Source organism: Tamandua tetradactyla, chromosome 3 (genome assembly GCF_023851605.1).
Source record: "Tamandua tetradactyla isolate mTamTet1 chromosome 3, mTamTet1.pri, whole genome shotgun sequence".
Classification (NCBI taxonomy): domain Eukaryota; kingdom Metazoa; phylum Chordata; class Mammalia; order Pilosa; family Myrmecophagidae; genus Tamandua; species Tamandua tetradactyla.
The window spans coordinates 56058776-56080212 of record NC_135329.1 but is presented as its reverse complement, the minus strand read 5'-3'; the positions used below and the strand labels follow the sequence as shown (position 1 = coordinate 56080212).

The window sequence follows — 21437 nt, the reverse complement described above, 5'->3', positions numbered from 1 at the left end:
TAGTCTTATTCTGACTTTTAGAAAACGCATTCATTCTATAAAACACCCAAGAAGCTACTAGGTACTTGTACCATATTTTTACTAGATGTGTGCAATACTAATGTATTAAATAGAATAAAGGCCCTACCAGAATCCTGTTTAAATTTTCGCTTGTTTAGTAGGTATACTAGCATTTTATTTCATACTGATCCTGTGGTTATCTGCTAATTAGTCTAATTCTACCTGAAATCTTTTGTGGACCAAGAGGGAAACAAAAGAAAGAGGCAGAGTTAAGACTAGTCTGCACTGCTCAAAGCATCATCTATACTGGAATTATTTGCAAGATGCTTGCTAACAATACATATTTCTAGAATCCTACAACAGACTTACAGAATCAGTCGTTAAGGATGGGTCTAAGAACCTACATTTTAAAAAGTGCCCCAGGATATTCTAGCCATAATAAAGTTTGAAAACATCTAGAGATTAATGAAATTGCAAGAAGAAAAGAAAAAACTCTAGTGGTTTCCCATTCTTATTTTTCTTGCAGTCTGAAGACCCTTAGATGGTTCCATAATTTAAAAAGAGAGGTGCATACACAAAATCCAGTGATGGCTAAGGTGTTGTAGGAGGCCAGGAATAATAATTTAAAAAACAGCTGGTTTCTCTTCATGTTGTCCTCCAATAGTAATTCTGGAAGGCAAGAGTGGGAGTGAGAGAAACTGAGAACACCTATTATTACTCTATCCTTAATTTCCCTCAGGTAGATTTTAAACCTGTCATATTATTGTCTTAACAAAGATTGCACAAACAATTCCAAAGGCAACACGTGGCCTAAGAGAAAGATGGTGAACAAATATAGAGTAAAGTTTGAAGATTTAGAGTATATTAAAACCTGATCCTGTAAGACCTTCATTTGAATGTGCCTAAGAAGTGACTGACAGCTCTGGGGGAGTCTTTTGCTTCCTTCACTGAAAAAGGACCCAGTTTCACAAGGGTGTAAAATTGCTTCAAGGTAAAATGAATCACAATGGCAAGGTGCCATTCAGTGGGTTTGGCTGAACTGGCACTACATCTTTTCTTTTTACGCATTCAGAAAGAAGATCAGAATGTTGCTGATCAACATTCAAAATACTGGAGATGTGCTTCGGATTGAATTCTAGTTTTCTTTTTATCCCTTCTTGCTAAGTCTAGTGAGGGAAGATGAAATGACTAATTCTTGAGAAGATTTATAAATACTGTCAAGGACAGTGGTAGAATAATACATATGCCACATATTATTTGTTTAGAATTGGTCTGTGAATTTAAAATATATAAACACAAAGAAAATCAAGACTGAAAAGACAGAAGTAGCTCTACTGCCTGTAAGTCATCAACAGAATAAAGTTTATCTGTAATACAGAAGTGTCTAGGTTGAATATTTTTTTCATCCAGCATTTTGATTACTCAGTATTCTGTGTAGAGAGGGTATCTGTGACAGAGACTAGATTTGTGGTTTATTCTATCAGATGGAAAAGATTTTTGCTAGAAGTAATGGTGCTTTCAAGTCATTACCATGCTTGAAAAATCTGAGTTAAAATAGTCTTTAAAAAAGAACAAGAACAAAAAGTTAGTCTTCAAAATAAACAAATAAAATCAAGAGGCTATCTACCTCAGGGTGGGAATCATAGCTCAAGAAAAAGAGATACTTGGAAATATTAATATTTAATTTGCACATCTGACTCCTCTTCTGAGCTTTGCTTTTGCCTCAGGATAATGGCATGAAGACATAACCATCATACCCTGCTTGGAAAAAGAAAACAAACCACATCAGTACTATTTTTATCTGTACTCCACTCCCTTATGTTTTAAGTGAGTTTTGTCAGATTTGTTGTGACTGCGACAGAGGGACCTGCTTAAATACTAACATAGCACCTAATGGCAAGAAGTAGCTCACCTAGGAAAAAGGTTTAAGTAAGGTTTTCAAAGATTTTTTTTTTCTGGTTTGTTTTTAAAGTGTGCTCAACTTTCTGGAATAACAACAACAAAATAAAACAGACCTGAGAAGAAAAACAGTCCTTAGTAGCCTACACATAAAAAAACTGTACTGGCATTACCTTCATCTCCTAAAACAATTGCACCTTTTGTCATCTCTGGTGGAGGTACAGCTGCTGAAGAAGCCAAGACTTAGTACAGAAAGCTACGACATGGAAGGAGGAAGAAAATGCTTTCTTTGTTAATGAAAAGCCGTTTCCATTTAAAAGTTTCAACATACTATAGAACAGTGAACGAACTTTTGTGAGCAAAGGAAAAGCACACAATGAAGAAAAGCTGCCTGTCAACTGAATAAACAGTCATTTGAAGACATCCCAAACTTCACTCTTTTTCCAGAAAAAAAAAAAAGAGGGGATAAGTGTTGGAGAGTGATTGTAGACTATTAATACACTATACTGAATAACTTGGAAGTTTGGCAGGTTATCTAAAAGACATAATAAATATGACATATAGACTTCTAGAGTGATATAGGGTCCTTTAATTAAAATAATTCACAAGTTTAGTATGTTTTTAAAAAGACCACAAAGCTATAAAAAATTGTTCTACCACGCATTAAAGACAGATGCTTGGGCAAGCATTTTATTGAATTTCACAGATATTCCTGTGAGTTTATTTTTCTTCTTGAAGCAATGCTTTAAGACAGGTAAGGACAAGTTAGAGTTTCTGTTACACAACAGCAGGCTCCCGTGTTAAATCTGATTACAATACCCTGTCAGAGGTGAACTTCCTGCTTAGCTATTAAATAAAGCAGTGCCTCACCCTTACTTACTCTTACTGTTTTAAAGCAAAGATTCAGCTGAGAAAAAGCTAGTCCTAGATGCACCTGTTAATACAAACTTATAACAAGACTTTCTAAGAAAAAGGAAAATTAATAAAGACTAAAACTATCAGGAATAATGACAAAGCAAATGTAATCTATTATTTATGGAAGAAGGATAAAATGAATTCCATATGTATCATAATTCACAAAAGGTTTCCCCTTCCATTTTTTTTGAGGCTGTTGGAATTATCTTAATGGTTGTAAATCTGCTATACGGTAACAAAAAACAGGTTTTATGTTCATAGTCAAGTCTTATGGTGGTTTGTAGTGAATACATTATTTTGCATGAAATGAAGTCTTGATCCTGAAGATGAGATCTTTTTTAAAACATTGCTGAGTTGCACAAACACAAATCTTATGAACAAATTCTAAGTTTTGAATTGGTGACCAATGAGGACTTGCCCACTGAACAGAACATAGTAACTTGTTTGGGCCCCAGAATTAGAGCTGGGAAAAGGCTATTAGAGTTCTCCTTCTATTGTCTGTTCTATAAATACTCTGCTGATCACTATGTTCAAACTTCACATTATCTGTATTAGAGGAGATTAAAAGGTTCTGAAAAGTAAATAATCCCTAAATAAATTCGATTTGATTTTGGAAGGGTTACATTTGTCAGTGTTCGATTTTGCTTAGGCTAGTGTAAAAGCTAACTTGTGGGAAGTAGAAAAGAGGAGAGCCTGGGGCTGAGCATGCTGGGTATGGGGGAAAATCAGGTCAAGGATCAAATTAAATCACACGGTACTAATGGTTTCACTTCATAAATACGAGGTATGGTTCTCTACTATGAAATATCATAAATTTAGTCTCACAGATACATTTCCTGATGTGAGTAATTCACTATTGGTTTCAGTATATTGGTAAATAGTGAAAAATGGTAATTTGTTTCACATGCTGATTTTCATGTTATACTAATATACCCATAACTCTTATTTTAAAATGTCCTTTCTTATAAGCAGAAGTCATATCCTTCACACATTTACCACTAAAATATTAATAGAATGCTTTAAAAAATTTTATTTTTAGTCAAATGTCACTACTGAATGGCCTCCTGATATACTGTATATTACATCAGAAGCAGGCTGGAAGTTATCTACTTAGGAGAAAAACTCCCCAACAGATCAATATTAGATATTTACTGAAGGTAAAGTATTTAAGACTTTACTGTTCTACAGCTATTCTATGATTATTTCCAATCACTTAATCAATAAACACTGATTGAATCCTTAATAGATAATAAAATAGAGGCATTAAATCAGGTCCCTACTCCCAAAGAGTTTACACTTTTTAATTGATCGGGTGGTTTGGAGCTATGTACCCCAGAAAATCATTTTCTTAAACTTACTCCATTCCTGTGAGTGAGAATCCTTTTTTTTTTTTAGGACCTTTTGATGAGGTTACTTCAGATAAGGTATGGCCCAGGATGGGCCTTAATCCTATTGCTAAAGGCCTTGTAGGAAAGGTCACAGAGAAAGGAGAAAGCCAAGGGAAGAAACTGAAAGTTAACAGAACCAGGAAGGTAAAGGAGAAGCCAGGAGAGGCCACCATGTACATCACCAGATGAGAGAATACCCAAGGACCAAGAATCGCTAGTCAGCCCAGAACACCAGTCTTCTGAGAGAAAACATAGCTTGATTTTGGACTACTTCTAGCCTCAAAACCATGAGCCAATAAATTCCTGCTATTTAAGCCAACCTATTGCACAGTATATGCTCAAGCAACAAAGAAACTAAAACAGGGATATAAAACATACAAACAAACCCTTGTATCATATATTGCCTTTGTTTTAAATTCTCTGTTTTAGAAATTCTGTTTAGACAAAATCCTCTAGCTGTCTTTAAAAATGTTAAAGTTACAAATAAAAAAATGCACGTAACATATTTGTAAGCTATGAAGCATGATGATAAAATGAATATCCATGAATCCACTATCCAATTTAAGCACTGGAACATTACCAATACCGTTGCATCTATGTGAGCATTCCATCCAGATGTAACTACTATCCTGAATTTGCTCATCACTAACTAGTTTAAAAAATAATTTTATCATATGATGATATTGTAAATTACTGATTATATATGTAGAACAGAATGATCAAAATGGGAATATTTGCATTTGCTTTGTGTTTTTGGTATTTAAAAAAATAAAAAAAAGAGAAAAAAATAATTTTATCATATACGTAAATATGCCTAATAAATATGCTTAGTTTAGCTTCTTTAACTTCATAGGATCGGCATTATACTATATGTAGTTTTCTGTGTCTTGATTTTATACACAATATGTTTCTCAAAATCAATCACCTTGTTTGCTGCTCAATCCATTCAGTTTCACAGCTGTCTAATATACCATTACATGGTGATTTCACATTTTATTCATTTTCCTGATGACAGACCTTTGGATTGTTTCAAGTAGTTTTCTTATTTCCTAGCTTCCTCCAGTGGTAGGTAAATCGGCAAGTAGGGAGAACAGGCGAGCAGGTGGAAGGGAAGAGGATTACAGCTCAAATGCTAAAGCAAATGGGATATAACACAAACAGATGTTGAATCTGGATAAAGAATATACTGGTGTTCTTTGTCCTATTTTTATTTTTGCAACTTTTCTGCAAATCTAAAATTATTCCAAAATAAAAAGGTTACGTTAAAAAAAGGTCTCAAAGATATAAGTGAGAAAATCAAAGTTCAATGCTTATTATTACCAAAACATAATCTCCTCTCAAAGATATAAGTGAAAAAATCAAAGTATGTTTATTTTTACCAAAACATAATCTCATATTATTTTTGATGCTTGTACTTTTCTTCAAAATATAAGAAATACCTTTTCCTCTATTTTATGCTAGTCCCTTTACTCAAGATTAACTTAAAAATATTAAACAAAGGGGATTATTATAAGGGTAAGTATTTTGTGCAAACAAATTTCTATTTCCATTAACTGCCATTAATATGGCCCAGCCAGGGGTAAAAATTTAAGCAAAAATCAGACTAGTGACTATATTCATAAGTAAAAATGACAATTTAAAAAATCCAAAACTGAATGTGCAATGATATCTTTTTAGGTATTTGAGAAAGAATTGTTTAGATAACACTCACCTAAAAAGCATCAGAGATGGATTCTATTTCCAAATGTCTAAAAAAAGTCGTATCTGAAACACTTCATTCATACCTGTACCCATGAATGATGAACTACTATAGGAATTGCCCTCCTACCAAATAATTAGAGAACAAGAAAAATATGAAATAGTGGTATACAGACACTGGACAACAGGCAGCACAGGACTATAATCCCTGAAAAAGAAAAACAAATGGCCCCAATTAATTGCCTACACGCAGTTTCCAAGCCGCAGTGCAGGGCTCAATGAGTCAAACAGTGGTTTGCTGAGCTAAGGAGACAGAGACTGCTGGATTATTATTTTTTCCCCTTTATCTCCCCCTATTATTTATTTTTCCTTTTTTTTTTCTCATCTGCCCATATCCTAGATAAAAGGAGATTCAGAGTCACAATGTAAAAGCTATATAGTTATACAGTCTTCTTCAAGAATCAAGGCTACTGGTACAGAGTTCAATAATTTCATGTACTACCCTCTAGTCACTCCAATACACCATAAACTAAAAAAGGACATCTATATAAGGCATAAGAATAACCTCCAGGATAACCTTTTGACTCTGTTTCAAATCTCTCAGCCACTGAAACTTTATTTTGTCTCATTTCTCTCTTCCTCCTTTTGATAAAGACTTTCTCATTCCCATGATGCTGGGTCCTGGCTCATCCCCAAGAGTCAGGACCCACACTGGCAGCGAGACTTACATCCCTGGAAATCATGTACCATGTAGGGGGGAAGGCAGTGAGTTCATCTGCCAAGTTGGCTTAGAGAGAGAGAGAGGCCACATTTGAGCAACAAAAGAGGTTTTTGGGGGGTGACTCTTAGGCATAATTATCAGTAGGCTAAAGCTTCTCCTTTGCAGGAATAAGCTTCCTAAGGGTAAACCCCAAGATTGAAGGCTCAGTCTATTGAATTGGTTGTACCCACTGCTTGCGAGAATACCAGGAATTCCCCAGATAGGGAAGTTGAATATTTCCTCCTTTCTCCTCAGTCCCCCATGGGGAATCTGCAAATACTTTTCTTTTCTCTGCCCAAATTACTCTGGGATATATTGGGGCATCACGTTAATCTGTACAAACCAACAAGATCTCACGGCCTATTCAAGATTTCATGTAATTATGGTGTTCAAGTAAACTGACCATACAAGCTTAATTATATAATGTGCTACTCAAAAATATAAATTTTACACCAAATAAACATCTCCCCCCATGGTCTCATATAGAGATTGAAGTTATAAAATATGGGTCATATCATCCTTCACCCAGTATTCTGATTCACCTTAGTCCTATCCAGTTCATATCTCTAGATGAGGTTTAAAGCTTTTTCAGTATTTTTAACAGTTGCTGAATGGGGTAATGCTGACTTTCATAACTTCAGTGCTCTATTTCTGAGTCTTGGGTGTCACATAAATACTCAAAGTTTCAGGGAATGACCAGTTTATATATAAATAGCTCAGGATCTCAGAATTTAGAAATATCAGCTACAACTCCTAAATATACGTGACTGCTGTAGGAGGTTACAATCTAGAACCTTTACAACGGGCCCCAACATAATAACCCATGCTCTTGACTTTGATTCTCTAAGTTTGTATATCATAGTTTATCCACATGTGAGAGGCATGAAAATATTTGCCTTTTTGTTTCTGACATTTTATTCAACACACTGTCCTTAAAGTTCATTCATCTAGTAGCATGCCCTACAATTTCATTTCTTCTTGCGGAGATTGGAGTTCTTAAAAGCTGAGGTAGCTTCAATATGCAGAAGGCTTCAGAGATCAGCAAAAGGGCCCTGAGTCTTTGACTCAGTCCAAACCTCTGTGTGAGTGTGTGTGTGTGTGTGTGTGTGTGTGTGTGTGTGAGAGAGAGAGAGAGAGAGAGAGAGAGAGAGAGCAAAAACCTGAGGCTGAAAAATCATTGTAAATCATTTGGAAAGACCAAACAATTCTCAGAACTTAGACAAGGCTCCAGTCTAGAGTGGAGAGACTTCCTAATAGAAGGAAGCAGTGGGGAGAGTCTTCAGAAAGGACATGCCTTAGTAGGGGGCTTAATTAGTCTCAGAATAAAGGTCCTGGACCAGCTATAGCAAACTTGAAAATAAGCTTTAAAAGGATGAAACCAATCCCTTAAATTACTTAACTGGACATAAGAATGAAAACAGAGCACCCAACAAATAAAATTCAAAATGTCTATGTGCTGGTTTGAAAGGATTATGTACCCTAGAAAAGGGATGCCTTAATCCTGATCCAATCTTATTTAATAATTAATCCCTACTCAACAATGCAGGTTGAAATCTTTTCTTAGATTATCTCCACAAAGATGTGACTCGCCCAACTGTGGGTATTAACCTTGGATTACAGGATGGTATGACTCCACCCATCCAGGTGGGTCTTGATTAGTTTACTGGAATCCTTTAAAAGAGGAAACATTTTGGACAGTCCCTTTTTAGAACCAGGAGAGCCTACGCAGCCAGAGACCTTTGGAGATGAAGAAGCAAAACGCCCCCAGTAGAGCTTCATGAAACAAGAAGCCGGGAGAGAAAATTAGCAGAAGCTGCCCTATTTTCCACGTACCTTTCCAGTAGAGAGAGAAATCTTGAACATCATCAGCCTTCTAGAACCAAGGTATCTTTCTCTAGATGCCTTACATTGGACATTTCTATAGTCTTGCTTTAGTTGGGACATTTTCACAGCTTTAGAACTGTGGACTTGCAACTTAATAAATTCCCCTTTCTAAAAGCCATTCTGTTTCTGGTATATCGCATTCTGGCAGCTTGCAAACTAGAACAGTCTGCCTCCAGTCAAAAATTACCAGGCATGTAAAGAAACAAGATAATATGACACATAAAAGAGGAGAAATATCAATCAATAGAAACAAGGCCAGAAACAGGAGAATGACGGAATTAGTAAACAAGAACCTTAAAACATCTATACACTCAAGGATACAAAGAAAACAAGTACATAATGAGAAAATGGGAGAAATAAAAAAGACCAAAAAGGAAATTTTAGATGTGAAAACGCAGTACTTGAATTAGAAAATATACTGATGGGATTAACAGCAGATAAGACATCAAAAAAATAAACACCGGTGAATTTGAAGACCTAGCAATAGAAACTACCCAAAACAAAACACACCAGACAAAAAAAGACTGAAAAAAAGAATGAGCTGTGAGATAATATCAAGCAATTCAACATGTAATTGGTATCCCAGAAAAAGTTCGAGGAATAGGGGTGAAGACAGAAAAAAAAAGTATTTGAAGAAATATGCACCCACAGATCTAGGAAAGTTAATGAACACCAAGCAGAAGAAACCATATCAGAATTCAATTACTGAAAACCTGTCCTAAAGAGAAAATTTTAAAAATAGGTAGAGAGAAAAAAAAAAGACATGTTACATAGAGAAGAATAATGGTAAGAATGAGAGAAGACTTTTCATCAGAAATAAGGCTTGGCAGAAGTTATGGAATGACATAACTTTAAAGTGCTGAAAGAAAAATAGCCTAGAATTTTAGACCTAGTGAAAATGTTTTCCAAAATGAAGACAAACTAGAGATTTTTTTAAACCCAGAAACACTGAAAGAATTCACAGCCAATAGATCTGTACTACAAGGATATATTTCAGACAGATGGAAATTTGGATCTAAACAAAGGAATAAAGAGTACCAGAAACAGAGGTAAATATAAAATACTGTTTCTCATTTTAAAATCACTTTAAAAGATACTTGTCCACAACTTTTCTAACTAAAAAATAAAAGCAACTGACTGTTTAAAGCAAAATTAATTACAATGCTTTGCAGGATTTATAACAAGGAGGCGGTAAGGTATCTGACAATGTTAAGGAATGGGAGGAGATTGTAAGGTTCTTCTACTATATAGTGATATGTTATTATTTGAGATAGACTCTGACAAGTTAAAGATAAATACTGTAAACTCTAGAGCAATCAGTAAAAAATAAAGAGGTATAGTTAACAAATCAATAGTGGAGATAAACGGAATCATAAAAAATTTTTAACCTAAAAGAAGGCAGGAAAAGGAACAAGAGTAGACAGGGTAAATAATAGCAGATGGTGGATTTAAATCTATCCAACCATATTGATAATTATATCAAATGTAAATAGTCTGAACACTCCAATTATAAAAGAGATTATCAGATTGGATACAAATTTAAGACCAAAGTACATACTATCTATAAGAAAGCCATTTAATATATAAAGACAAGGTAAAAAATGTAACATGCAAACATTAATTTTTTTAAAAAAGTTAGAGTGGTTATATCAATATCAGACAAGGCAGACTTTCCAGAGGAATAAATATTACCAGGAATAAAGAGGGACATTACATAGTGATAAAGAAGTAAATTCAACTAGAAGACATAAATATCTTAGCTGTCAAACACCTAGTAACAGGGTTTCAAAATATTTGAAGCAAAAACTAATAGAATGTAAAAGAAAAAGTTGCAATTACACTTGGAGATTTCAGCACTGCTCTCTCAAGTAACTGATAGGATGAGTAAAAACTAGCATTTGAATGGTTTCCAAGCAAGCATAAAACAAGCAAGTAAACATAAAATAACTCATTTCACCTCTTAATTTATAAAATTTGAGTGTCAAATTGTAAAAATTTGGGGGTGGGGAGGGGGGAGAACAATTTGACAATTCTGAAAACATTGTTGGTGAAACCTCAATCACCACCAGAAATAGATGTGGCTGTAACAGTTTCAGGCACTTCTTATCACTTTGCCCATTGGAGGGCAGTGAAATCTTAGCTAAAAGGCTTAAGCTAGGCTCTGGGATACCCGTGCTACAATGGCTATTAAAGACAGCCTCTTGGGTCTGTGCATTATATGCCACTTGCAGTCATTTAAACATTTGGCAATAATCTGATCCATAACTATTTGAAAGGAGACAGAGTCAAGTTTTAAAAATAATTACTTTTACATAGTTAACTTTGTGTGTCTATGTGAGTATATATAAAGTGAAATGAAATTTTTTTATTAAAAAGGAAATTACTGATAGACACCAATCTCAAGCATGTAAACTTAGTCCAGAAAGCAATATTCTTTGCAAAAAAGTTGAATTTATGGTAATCAAAATTGTAAATACCATAATGAGAAGCAAGAGTCATTATATTACTTCTTATCCCTTCCCATCTTGAGTCCTACTTTGAGAAAATTAAGAAATGAGTACATTCAGAGATTTTTAACTGAATTTTAAAATGAAAATTTTATTTTCCAAAAATGATACATTTTTTTCTTAAAGCAGATTGATTTCCCTCTTAACTCCCAACTTGGGAGAGTGGGGAAGGGGTTCCATCCTGGTGGCTGGGAGGGAGACCATTACCATTTCTATGTCTGTGCTATGTGCACATTTTGAATAAATCACCTCAAATATCCTCACGAAATTCCTTAGAAGTAGAGGTTTATTTCCAAGTTCACATTTCTTCTTAGGCCTGTTTCCTTATTGGAAAAATAAGAGAAGTGGACTAAATGATCTCCAAATTTCCATCCAGGTTTAATATCTCATGATTCTAAAGACTGCAGTGGCTATTTCTCAGGAGCTTAAATGCTGTTTAGTGAGTTAAAAACAACTAAATAATAATTTTAGGCATTAGCAGAAAGTAAAAATAACCTCAACCACACAAATATTATCAATATAATTTGAGTATTGAATGGCTCTGAGAAATCAGGTTAAATCTAAGCACTCAGGACATAATACACAGAATATACTGGAGGGTAAGGGGGGAAAGGAGAAAGAGGGAGAGAGAGGAGGGAAGTGGGATGATAGGTGGAGGGGAGAGAACTTCTTATTAGCAAAGAGTAAGCCAAGATGTCTTTTCTCCTAGTGTGGCCCTGCTCTAGACTACATTCAGAATTAAGAGTACCAGATAAGTTACCTAACCTCTTTGTTCCTCAGTTTCCTTGTTTGTAAAAATAAGGATAATACCAATAGTACTACTTACTTTATAGGATAGATATGAATAATAAATGAGTTATGAAGTATTTAAAACTGGGCTGGTTCATAATAAGCACTCAATGAATGCTAAGTACTACTATTATTATTTTTTTTTATTTTTTGCAGATCAAATGGTGGCTGCACCTATAATCTCCTTCCTTTGTATTGCTCCTGGATGTACACCACTGCAAAAGCAAGCACATCTGAATACATCTTATCTTTCCCAAGTATTAAAATGGACTAAAAACAGCAATACTGGGAACCAACCACCACATTTGTTTTTCTGTTCTCTATACCTACAGGAATTGTTCCCTGCATAAGTCGTTCTAACGATAAAGACACTTGCGGTTTAAAAATCACATATGTTCCCTACAAATCATACATGGTGACAGTTATGAGTTGAATTGCATTCCCCAAAGACATTTTGAGCTCTAACCCGTAGTCCTATGAATATGGCCGTATTAGAAATAGGGTCTTTGATAATGTTTTTAGTTAAGATGAGGCCAAACTGGTTTAGGGTGGGCCCTAATTCCAAAAGACTGGTTTAAGAGGAAGCATGGACCTGCCAACACCTGGGTTTTGGACTTCTAATGTCCAGAACTATGAAACAATTAATTTCTGTTGTTTTAAGTCATCCAGTATGTGATATTTTGTTACAGAAACCCTAGGAAACTATGACAGTGACCAATATTCTAACTCAAAGTAAAATGATGCTAATTTTTAATAACTTCATATGCAAAATGCTATGGTATATTGTATGTTTATCTGTATTTCCCATCCATTTCCTTCTGGCTCAACCCTTCAAAATTAGTACTCTACAGAAGTATGGCATAATAAACTCTTATCATATCTTCATAGCACCTATTTAAGTGTTTTGAAGAACTAGAGTAATGAAGAAGGTAGATAAGCAGGCGAACAGATCAAAAGATGATACAATGAATAAAAGACCTAAAGTACTGTAGTTCCATATCTGAGTCTATCAACTATATGACCTTGGGCAGATCACTCTCCCTTCTGAGTCTGTTTACTCATATGTAAACATGAGTAAACATGATGGGGATAATAGCTAAACTATATTTATCACACAGGGTAAGTTTAATAAGGACCACATGAGATCATGGATGTGAAAGTACCTCAACACAAATAGAAGGTGGCACTGGTACAGAAAGAAAAAAATGATTACCCATATGAGAAGCTAGCTATAAAGGATATAGCTGATATCCCTCAAAATAAACAGAGCTAGCATACTAGATGAATTCCTTGGGAAGGAATCACTATAATCCTGGTGTTTCAAATGAAAAAAACTAAGTGGCATAAAGATACAATGTTGAGAACAGTTGTAAGGACCCTAATTTTAAGCTTTAATATAATTGCAATAATTCATGCCTATTTTGAATAGCATTATATGTTTCATTAGAAAATTATTTAAACGTGTATTTAAAAGTAGCACTCTACCACATTTGAGGTCTCCAATTTCATAAGGAATGTCAATGAGAACAAATTATTCAATTCTTTACAATCAACACTTCAATCCCTTCATGTGCAAAAGTACCACATATAAACAAAATGTATTTTATTAGCAATGACTACAATGTCTACATTGTCAGGACACAGTTAGCCAATTAATAAGTTTAAATTCTTAAAAAATAAAAATAGAAGCCACATTTCAAATACTGAAATAATTCAGTAAGGGATCTTTATTTAAATGAAATATTTTGGGGGCTACCACATATGAAAATAACCATGAGATTTTCATAGCAATATTTCACTGCGCTCTCAACTGTGCTATTATTAAAGATAATTCACAGCATTAAAGGTCATTCAAAATGATTCTATTTAAAAACAGAGGCCAACATTTTATTGGTAAATAGTGAAAAGGGATTTGGTTGGGATTTTAGTTAAAGAAACAAAATATTTTTTTCTTAAAGTGAACACAATTTCGGTTATACTTATACCCACCCACTAAGTTCTCATAACAAAGAACGAATGGAACACTGGTTTACTTTTTGACATAATTTTTTCCAAGCAAAAGTATATGATAATACAACATGGCATTTTTCAAACTGCCTTTGATACTAGCAGCATAATTAAAAAGATGGCTTTACAAAAATATTCAAGGGCTATATCAATTTTGCTAGTGGACTCTCATAATGCTTTGGTATTCAAATTTTCTCTTTTGAAACAACTATTGTGTCATCCTCAGTATTGATGTTTTCTTTTTCAATAGTTATACTAGTCTAATCCTCAGATCCTTATTTGCCCATCGATTTGCAAATAGTTTTTCTACATCAATTTCAGACTACATGAAACGCCATAACTTTTGCAAAATTTACAATTTCACTCACACTAATGAGCTGTAAAGGGATAAACTCCAGTATTTACTTAAACATCAAAAGATGCTTGAATAGATTAGTTTTCTAAAGAAGCAGATCACTAGTGAACCTTTTTGTTTTATGATGCTGTAACAGTTAGGCTCAGGTGTCAACTTGTCTAGGTGATGGTGCCAGGCTGTTCTGTTCTATGGGCTTACACCATCAGCATGTGAAATTCATCTATGGTTGATTACATCTGTGGTCAGCTGAGGAGAATGCTTTCTGCAATGAATGAGGTGTAAGAGGAGAGGTCAGAAAAGACAGAGAAGGTGCTTAGCACAGCCCATCCAGCTCGGACCCAGACGTTTGGAGGTACAGAAAGGAACTGCCCTAGGGAAAGTCATTTGAACCCAGAAGGTAGGAGAGAGGGCCAGCAGACATCGCAGTGTGCGTTCCAATGTGACAGAGAAACCCAGATGAAAGTTAGCTGCCTTTCCTCCCAGGACCTGTAAATCTGAAATTAAATAAATCCCTTTTATAAAAACACTTTCATTTCTGGTGTATTGCATTCTGTCAGCTTTAGCAAACTAGAACAATGACTTTCTTTCCAAAGTAAACCTTTTTTTTTTTTTAACTTTTTTACTTTTTCTTTTCTGTGAAAAATAACACATACAGAAACAGCAATAAATTTCAAAGCATATTGCAAGAATTAGTTTTAGAACAGATTTGGGTATGGGTTATAATTCTACAATTTTTGGTTTTTACTTCTAGCTGCTCTAAGATACTGAAGTCTAAAAGAAATATCAATATAATGACTCAGCAATCATACTCGTTTGTTAAACCCTACCTTCTCCACCATCCCCTTCTCCACCATCCCCTTTGATCTTTTTCCTACTCTTTAGGGGTACTTGGGCTATGTCCATTCTAGCTTTTTCATGTTGGAAGGGGATGTTGATAACAAGGGATAAGAGATGGAACCAGCCAAATGTTCTGGAGAGGCTGGGCCCTCGGCATTTCAGGACCCAAAGTAAACCTTTAAACTAATAAAAACACTTGGACAAAAATGACTTCCTCCTGGCACAAACTACCAAATAGTAAATTACTTGGGTAATTTATTTATCTGTAAAAGAATAAAGGAAAAATATTTCTGAGAGAATCAACTAGTTGAGGGGGGAAAAATCTGTTGAATGATTTAGATAATGAGAAATTTAGATTATTTTGGCTTCACAACTTTTTTTTTTAATGCCTCAAAGTCTATCCTGAAGAAAACACCTGCCTCTTAGAGGCTGAAAAATAATAAATAAGTAATAATGGAAAGCATTTCAAGATTTCAGATAAACTCATTATATAAGTTTATATGCTATGCTGTAACTTTTAGTAATGAAATATCAACTTTTCACTGCTGTTAAAGTCTCTCCAATTATAATAATAATTAGCAATTATATCTTCAGAATCTAAGACACTGTCTTAACAATTATGGCTCCCTCCATTTCCTAGTTCTTGCTGTTAAATTTCTGACTAGAAACTTAACCTCAACATCAGGCAAGCAGAGTTGTGGACTTTCTCTGAATGTTTCCTACTGAGTTTTCTACTTTCCTGATAACACCTCTATGCATGAGCCTTGTGCCTTCTGTCTCAAATCAAGTTAGCCCTGCCAACAGTGAAGCTAATGGTTCCCCAGCTGGCTACCCTGGGAGAACCAAGCTGCAGGTGGGGGGTGAGGGAAGGCAGCAGTGCTAGTCAAGAATGTCAGGCTCCAATGTTCCTACCCAAAGGATAGCAGTTTTTCGTGAATAAACGCTTCTCAACTTCTTGTTTGTCTTTGACTGATTTCCACAAATAGGTTTTCTGGACAATTTTGTCCAGATTCATAGCTGTTTTTGGAGGAGAGGATTTGTCAACCTCTTTACTACTCCATCTCTGGAAGCTCCCCACCTCATCAGAGAAGGAAAAAAACACAGTGGCACAGAAGAAAGCACATGAATTTGAAATGAGAGATGCTTGAGTCCAAATCTAGGTTTCATGATTTTCCAGTTGTATGACTATTGAGAAGTTACCTAACCTTTTGAACCTCAATTTCATCATCTATAAAATACAGCTATCTCTATTAAGTTGTTACAAACATTACATAATGTTATGAACACCTGGTAGGCACTCAACAAATATCTCTTGAATTAAGCCACAAACAATGTAAAGGCTGTGAAGGTCATGAAGGTCTATGACAATAATTCCTTAAAGTAGGCAAAACTGAAGACAATATTTAATATAATATTTAGTACACTGAAACTCTTCTGATGAAGAACAAAGGGGCCCTAACCACTGAGTACTATAAATAGCAAAAAAGGCTCATAATTAAAGGAAAGAAGCTCTTCCATTGGAGATATATAAAATCAGACACAGAAAAAGATTAACAGAAGCAAAGGAATTATAGTCCCCCTTTAAACAAAGGTGGGAACTTTTTTCTCTTTCTTCCAAAGCAACACAGTATGTAAATAACAACAACCAAATAAATTTTTTTTGAAAAACTGAAATTACCTTAAGGTCTCTATAAAAACTTCTAATCTTTCGTTTTAACAATCTACATATTTGCAATGCACACACATCACACTATAGATATATTTTGGGGATAACATAAAGGTTTAGAGGAAGTCGCGTAAGGAAAATTAGAAAAAATAAGAATTCTACTCTTTATTAAATTTTAAATGTTTCATATTTGGATAGAACAAAAACAAGATGACATTTTTACAAACTCCTACACCAAATAGTTAAGTCAGCCAAGGAGTATAAATAATGACTCAACACCCTATACCTGTATCTTATTAGCACCTATGAAGTAAAAAATAAAAAAACTTACCTCAATGGCAAAGATTCCTTTGTCACGCCCATACAATTTCATCTCTTCTGGAAAATGCTGAAAAGTATTTATATAAGGTATATGGTCCTCTTCAACAAACCTATATTTTTAAAAAGAAAATTTCAATTCAAGATATGTACTTATTTATCAAAGTAAACAGTTTCTGAAAATTCTTTTATTTCAAAGACAGGGTAAAAAAAGAATGCATACGATTCTTTTCTGTATGCATATGTGGAGGACATTTAGTTAATTATCTGAAGATTTACTCAAATTTCTGACAAAATAGATAAAATATTTCTAAGATGCATATACGTTGTCAACTCACCACCAGGCTTTCAGACACAGCATTCCTTCTGTCCCTAGCTCCCCTCACGTGATTATCTCCTACCCACCTGTCAAACCACTTCTTCAGGGAGACCTTTAATGGTGCCCATATGCCTTGTACACCACATCTCTTGTTTACCTGTCTGTAGCCAGTACCTATCACAGTTTACCTAAAAGAATGATTAAGGTCAAGCACATTGCCCATTTGCTCACCATTCCATTCCAATGTCTGGTACAGAGTAGTTTATTGAGGTGCAAAGAAAATAGTACATATATAAATAAACTCACACGTATATATTTATATATATTCATTCATTTAACAGAAATTCATCAAGCATCAGGTACTTGGTAGCATTCTAGGCTGCAGGGACACAACAAGGAACAAAGGAAAACATTTCTGTTTCCATGAAGTTTACATTCTAGTGAGAAGACAGACCAGGAACAAAACAAATAAATGAAATATATAGTATATAAGGTAGGCAAAAACGGTGAGGAGAAAATAAAGTAGGGAAGGAGCGTAAAGGATAGGGAAGGGGGTATTGCAATCTGTATCATATTTATACACATATCTATATAGGTACTAGGACATTTAAAAGAAACTCTGTTACACAGATTAAGATAAAGACAGGAATAAGTTAGTACACAAATACGTTGCCATAAGGTCTTGACTTGCTAGAGCTCGGATAACACTCGCTTTCAGCTTTCTAGCATTTAAAGAACCATTCTCATTCAACTTTAGTTTCAAATTAAAAATGTCATTTCTTTAACTTTTTAGGCTACTGAAAGTTGAGAAACAAAGCAAATATTTTCTACAAATATGGTGTTTTATGAAGCTCACTTCATAAACGTTTTAGCAGGGCTCTTCACAGCAGCCCTATAAGGAAAGCATCCCCCCATTTAGTTTTCATGTTTCTTTTCTTTCTATAAAAGTATTTGTGCATAATAATAGTTTCATATTATCTTATATACAGGATGTACTACATGCTTATCACTTCCATAACTATCTAGTGTTCCATTATATTACCATGTTCATGCTGGCTTTCATCACTGCTGCCACGTGCCAGGCATTGGAAGAGGCGTTAGCATTCAGAGGTGAATAAGACAAGAAGGGCCCACGTCCTAACTCTTACAGATTACAGAGAGACCCCATGGGTAAATCACTACCAACAACGCCCTCACAGAGGGATGAGCACACAGCTGCAGAAGGACAAAGAATAAGCTTGCCCTAGAGAAGCAGGAAAGTCTGCACAGAGCAGGTCCTGGGCATTCTCGTTTTTAACAATTTTCCACTGTTTATAGACAGTGATGTTCTTAATCTCTTTCCAAAGTTTTCTTTTTCTTTGAATTTGCTTTTAGAAAAGTACACACTTTTTTCTGAAGGATAGCTACTGAATCAAAGTTCTAATTACATTATTTCCCTTGTTAGGTTTATCACATGGTTCCCTGGATCAATCCAGAGAGTTTATAGAAGACTTGGCACAGGCTAAAAGCATCCCACATGTCCTTCCTGATCAAGAAACCACTTCTTTAGCCATGTCCCCTGGAAACACTGCCTCTACTTATTACTTGATGGTATTTTTCAAAAGTTTCAATCTGTGATGGATTGTAAATATAACAAATTGGTCCCTCATTACAGGTAATCTAAGCAGCCCTGCATTCAAGTTAAATCCTGTCTAAAACACATCCTGAAACCATTCACCTTTTTGATCTCCCTCACCACTGTCCTAGTCCAAGCCACCATTTCTTTTTTTCTTAATTTTTAATTTCTTAAAAAACTATATCAAACACAAACATTCTTAACATATGATCATTCCGTTTTACATATATAATCAGTAATTCACAATATCATCACATATTGCATATTCATCATCATGATCATTTCTTAGAACATTTGCATCAATTCAGAAAAAGAAATAAAAAGAAAACAGAAAAAAATTCATACACACCATAACCCTCCCTTTCATTGATCACTAGCATTTCAATCTAAATTTATTTTAACATTTGTTCCCCCTATTATATATATTTTTTCTGTATGTTTTACTCATCTGTTGATAAGATAGATAAAAGGAGTGTCAGACACAAGGTTTTCACAATTACACAGTCACTGTGAAAGCTTATATCATTATACAACCTTCAATAAACATGGCTACTGGAACACAGCTCTACATTTTCAGGCAGTTCCCTCCAGATTCTCCATTACATCTTGACTAAAAGGTGACATCTATTTAATGCATAAGAATAACCTCCAGGCTAACCTCTCTCCTCGGTTTGGAATCTCTCAGCCATTGACACTTAGTCTCATTTCGCTCTTTCCCCTTTTGTTAGAGAAGGTTTTCTCAATCCCTTGATGCTGAGTCCCAGACAACCCATCATTTCTTTTTTTTTTAACTTTTAAAAAATTTTTTTATTAATTTAAAAAAAATTACAAGAAAGAAACACAAACATTCCTAATATATGCTCATTCCGTTCTACATATATAATCAGTAATTCACAATATCATACATAGTTGCATATTCATCATCATGATCATTTCTTAGAGCATTTGCATCAATTCAGAAAAAGAAACAAAAAGACAACAGAAAAATAAAACGAAGACGGAAAAAAAAATTTTACATACCATAACCCTTTATGGTATTCATTGATCACTAGCATTTTATTGATCACTAGCATTTCAAATGAAATTTATTTTAACATTTGTTCCCCCTATTATTTATTTTTATTCCATATGTTCTACTCATCTGTTGACAGGGTAGATAAAAGGAGCATCAGACACAGGGTTTTCACACTCACACAGTCACACTGTGAAAGCTATATCGTTATACAATCATCATCAAGAAACATGGCTGCTGGAACACCAAGCCACCACTTCTTGCCTAAAATATAACAAGATTATCAAATGGGCTCCCTGCTTCCACTCTTGCTTACCTATAACCCATTTTCCACACAGCTGCTTTAATGCTCTTTTAAAAATATAAAGCAGATTCTCTCTCTCTTCTGCTTAAACCCTCCAATGGCTTACTATCTAAAAGCCAAACTTCTAATGGGTGTGGGGTTTCTTCTGGGGTTGATGAAAGCATCCTGGAATTAGACAGTGGCAGTAGGTAAACAACCTTGTGAATATACTACAAACCACTTAACTGCACATTTCTGAAGGGCACATTTTATCACATATGAATATTTCAACAAAAAAATACAAACTCCTAATTTAGCTTATGAAAGCAACATCTGGCCTCTCATTATTATATTTCTGCCCTTATTCTCCTACACCTCCTTCAAATTCTTTTACTCCAGACATAACAGTCTTTTCTTTCTTAGTCACACTAAGCCTGTTCTTGCTTTAGGGCCTTTGCACTAGCTATTCCATCTACCTGGAATGCCTTTCCTTCTGATCTGCACATGACTGGCACTTTCTTATCATTGGAAATGCTGCTTAAATTCAGTAAGGTCTTCCCTAATGACCAATCTGAAGTAGCCATCTAGTCATTTTCTATCACATCACTCTGTTTCAATCTTCTGCAAAGCATTTCACTGTCTGATAATTTTCTTATTTTTAATGTATTTGCTCATCTATTTCCCCCTCTAGTTTTGAAGGTCTTGAGAGCAGGAACTTGATCTATATAGTTCACAGATGTATGTTAAGCATTTAGACTCTAACATAACACCTGCATACAGTAAATATTCAATAAATATGTGTGGAATGAATAAATGTTGACTATTGTTATTTACTATGGTACTGTTACTGCTAGGTAGCCTTTTAAAGGCTATTATAAAAGTTATGAATTTTTCCTAAGGGTTATGGTTGTTCCTAAAGGACTGAAACAGGGGAGGGACAAGCAGGATCAGTCATCTTAAAACTCTTCTTCTATTGCCCCAAGCACCTTAGCTCCATTCCCAGACCTGTATACCCCACAGAGAAAAATAAAAGCCCTCTAGCTTACTAGATCCAATCTCCTTGAAGGCAATTTAGAATTTTTCTTGGAGAGGAAGGAGTGGGAGGATAGAGAGGGAGGGAGATAAGGAGGGAGGAAGTGGGACAGAGGGAAAAGAAGAGAAGGAGGGAGAGAGAAAAAGGGAGAA

At 34.9% G+C, this 21437-nt stretch overlaps 1 protein-coding gene across 6 annotated transcripts in view; it reads right to left on the bottom strand.

Annotated features, from left to right (window-relative positions):
• The window catches only part of TAF1B (TATA-box binding protein associated factor, RNA polymerase I subunit B), a 109751-nt gene that overhangs the window by 40920 nt on the left and 47394 nt on the right, over positions 1 to 21437 (bottom strand). For all 6 annotated transcript variants that reach the window (XM_077153153.1, XM_077153150.1, XM_077153154.1 and 3 more), the window contains one exon: positions 17037 to 17136. In XM_077153153.1, coding sequence (XP_077009268.1) covers positions 17037 to 17136 — 100 coding nt within the window. The remainder of the gene's footprint in view (positions 1 to 17036; positions 17137 to 21437) is intronic.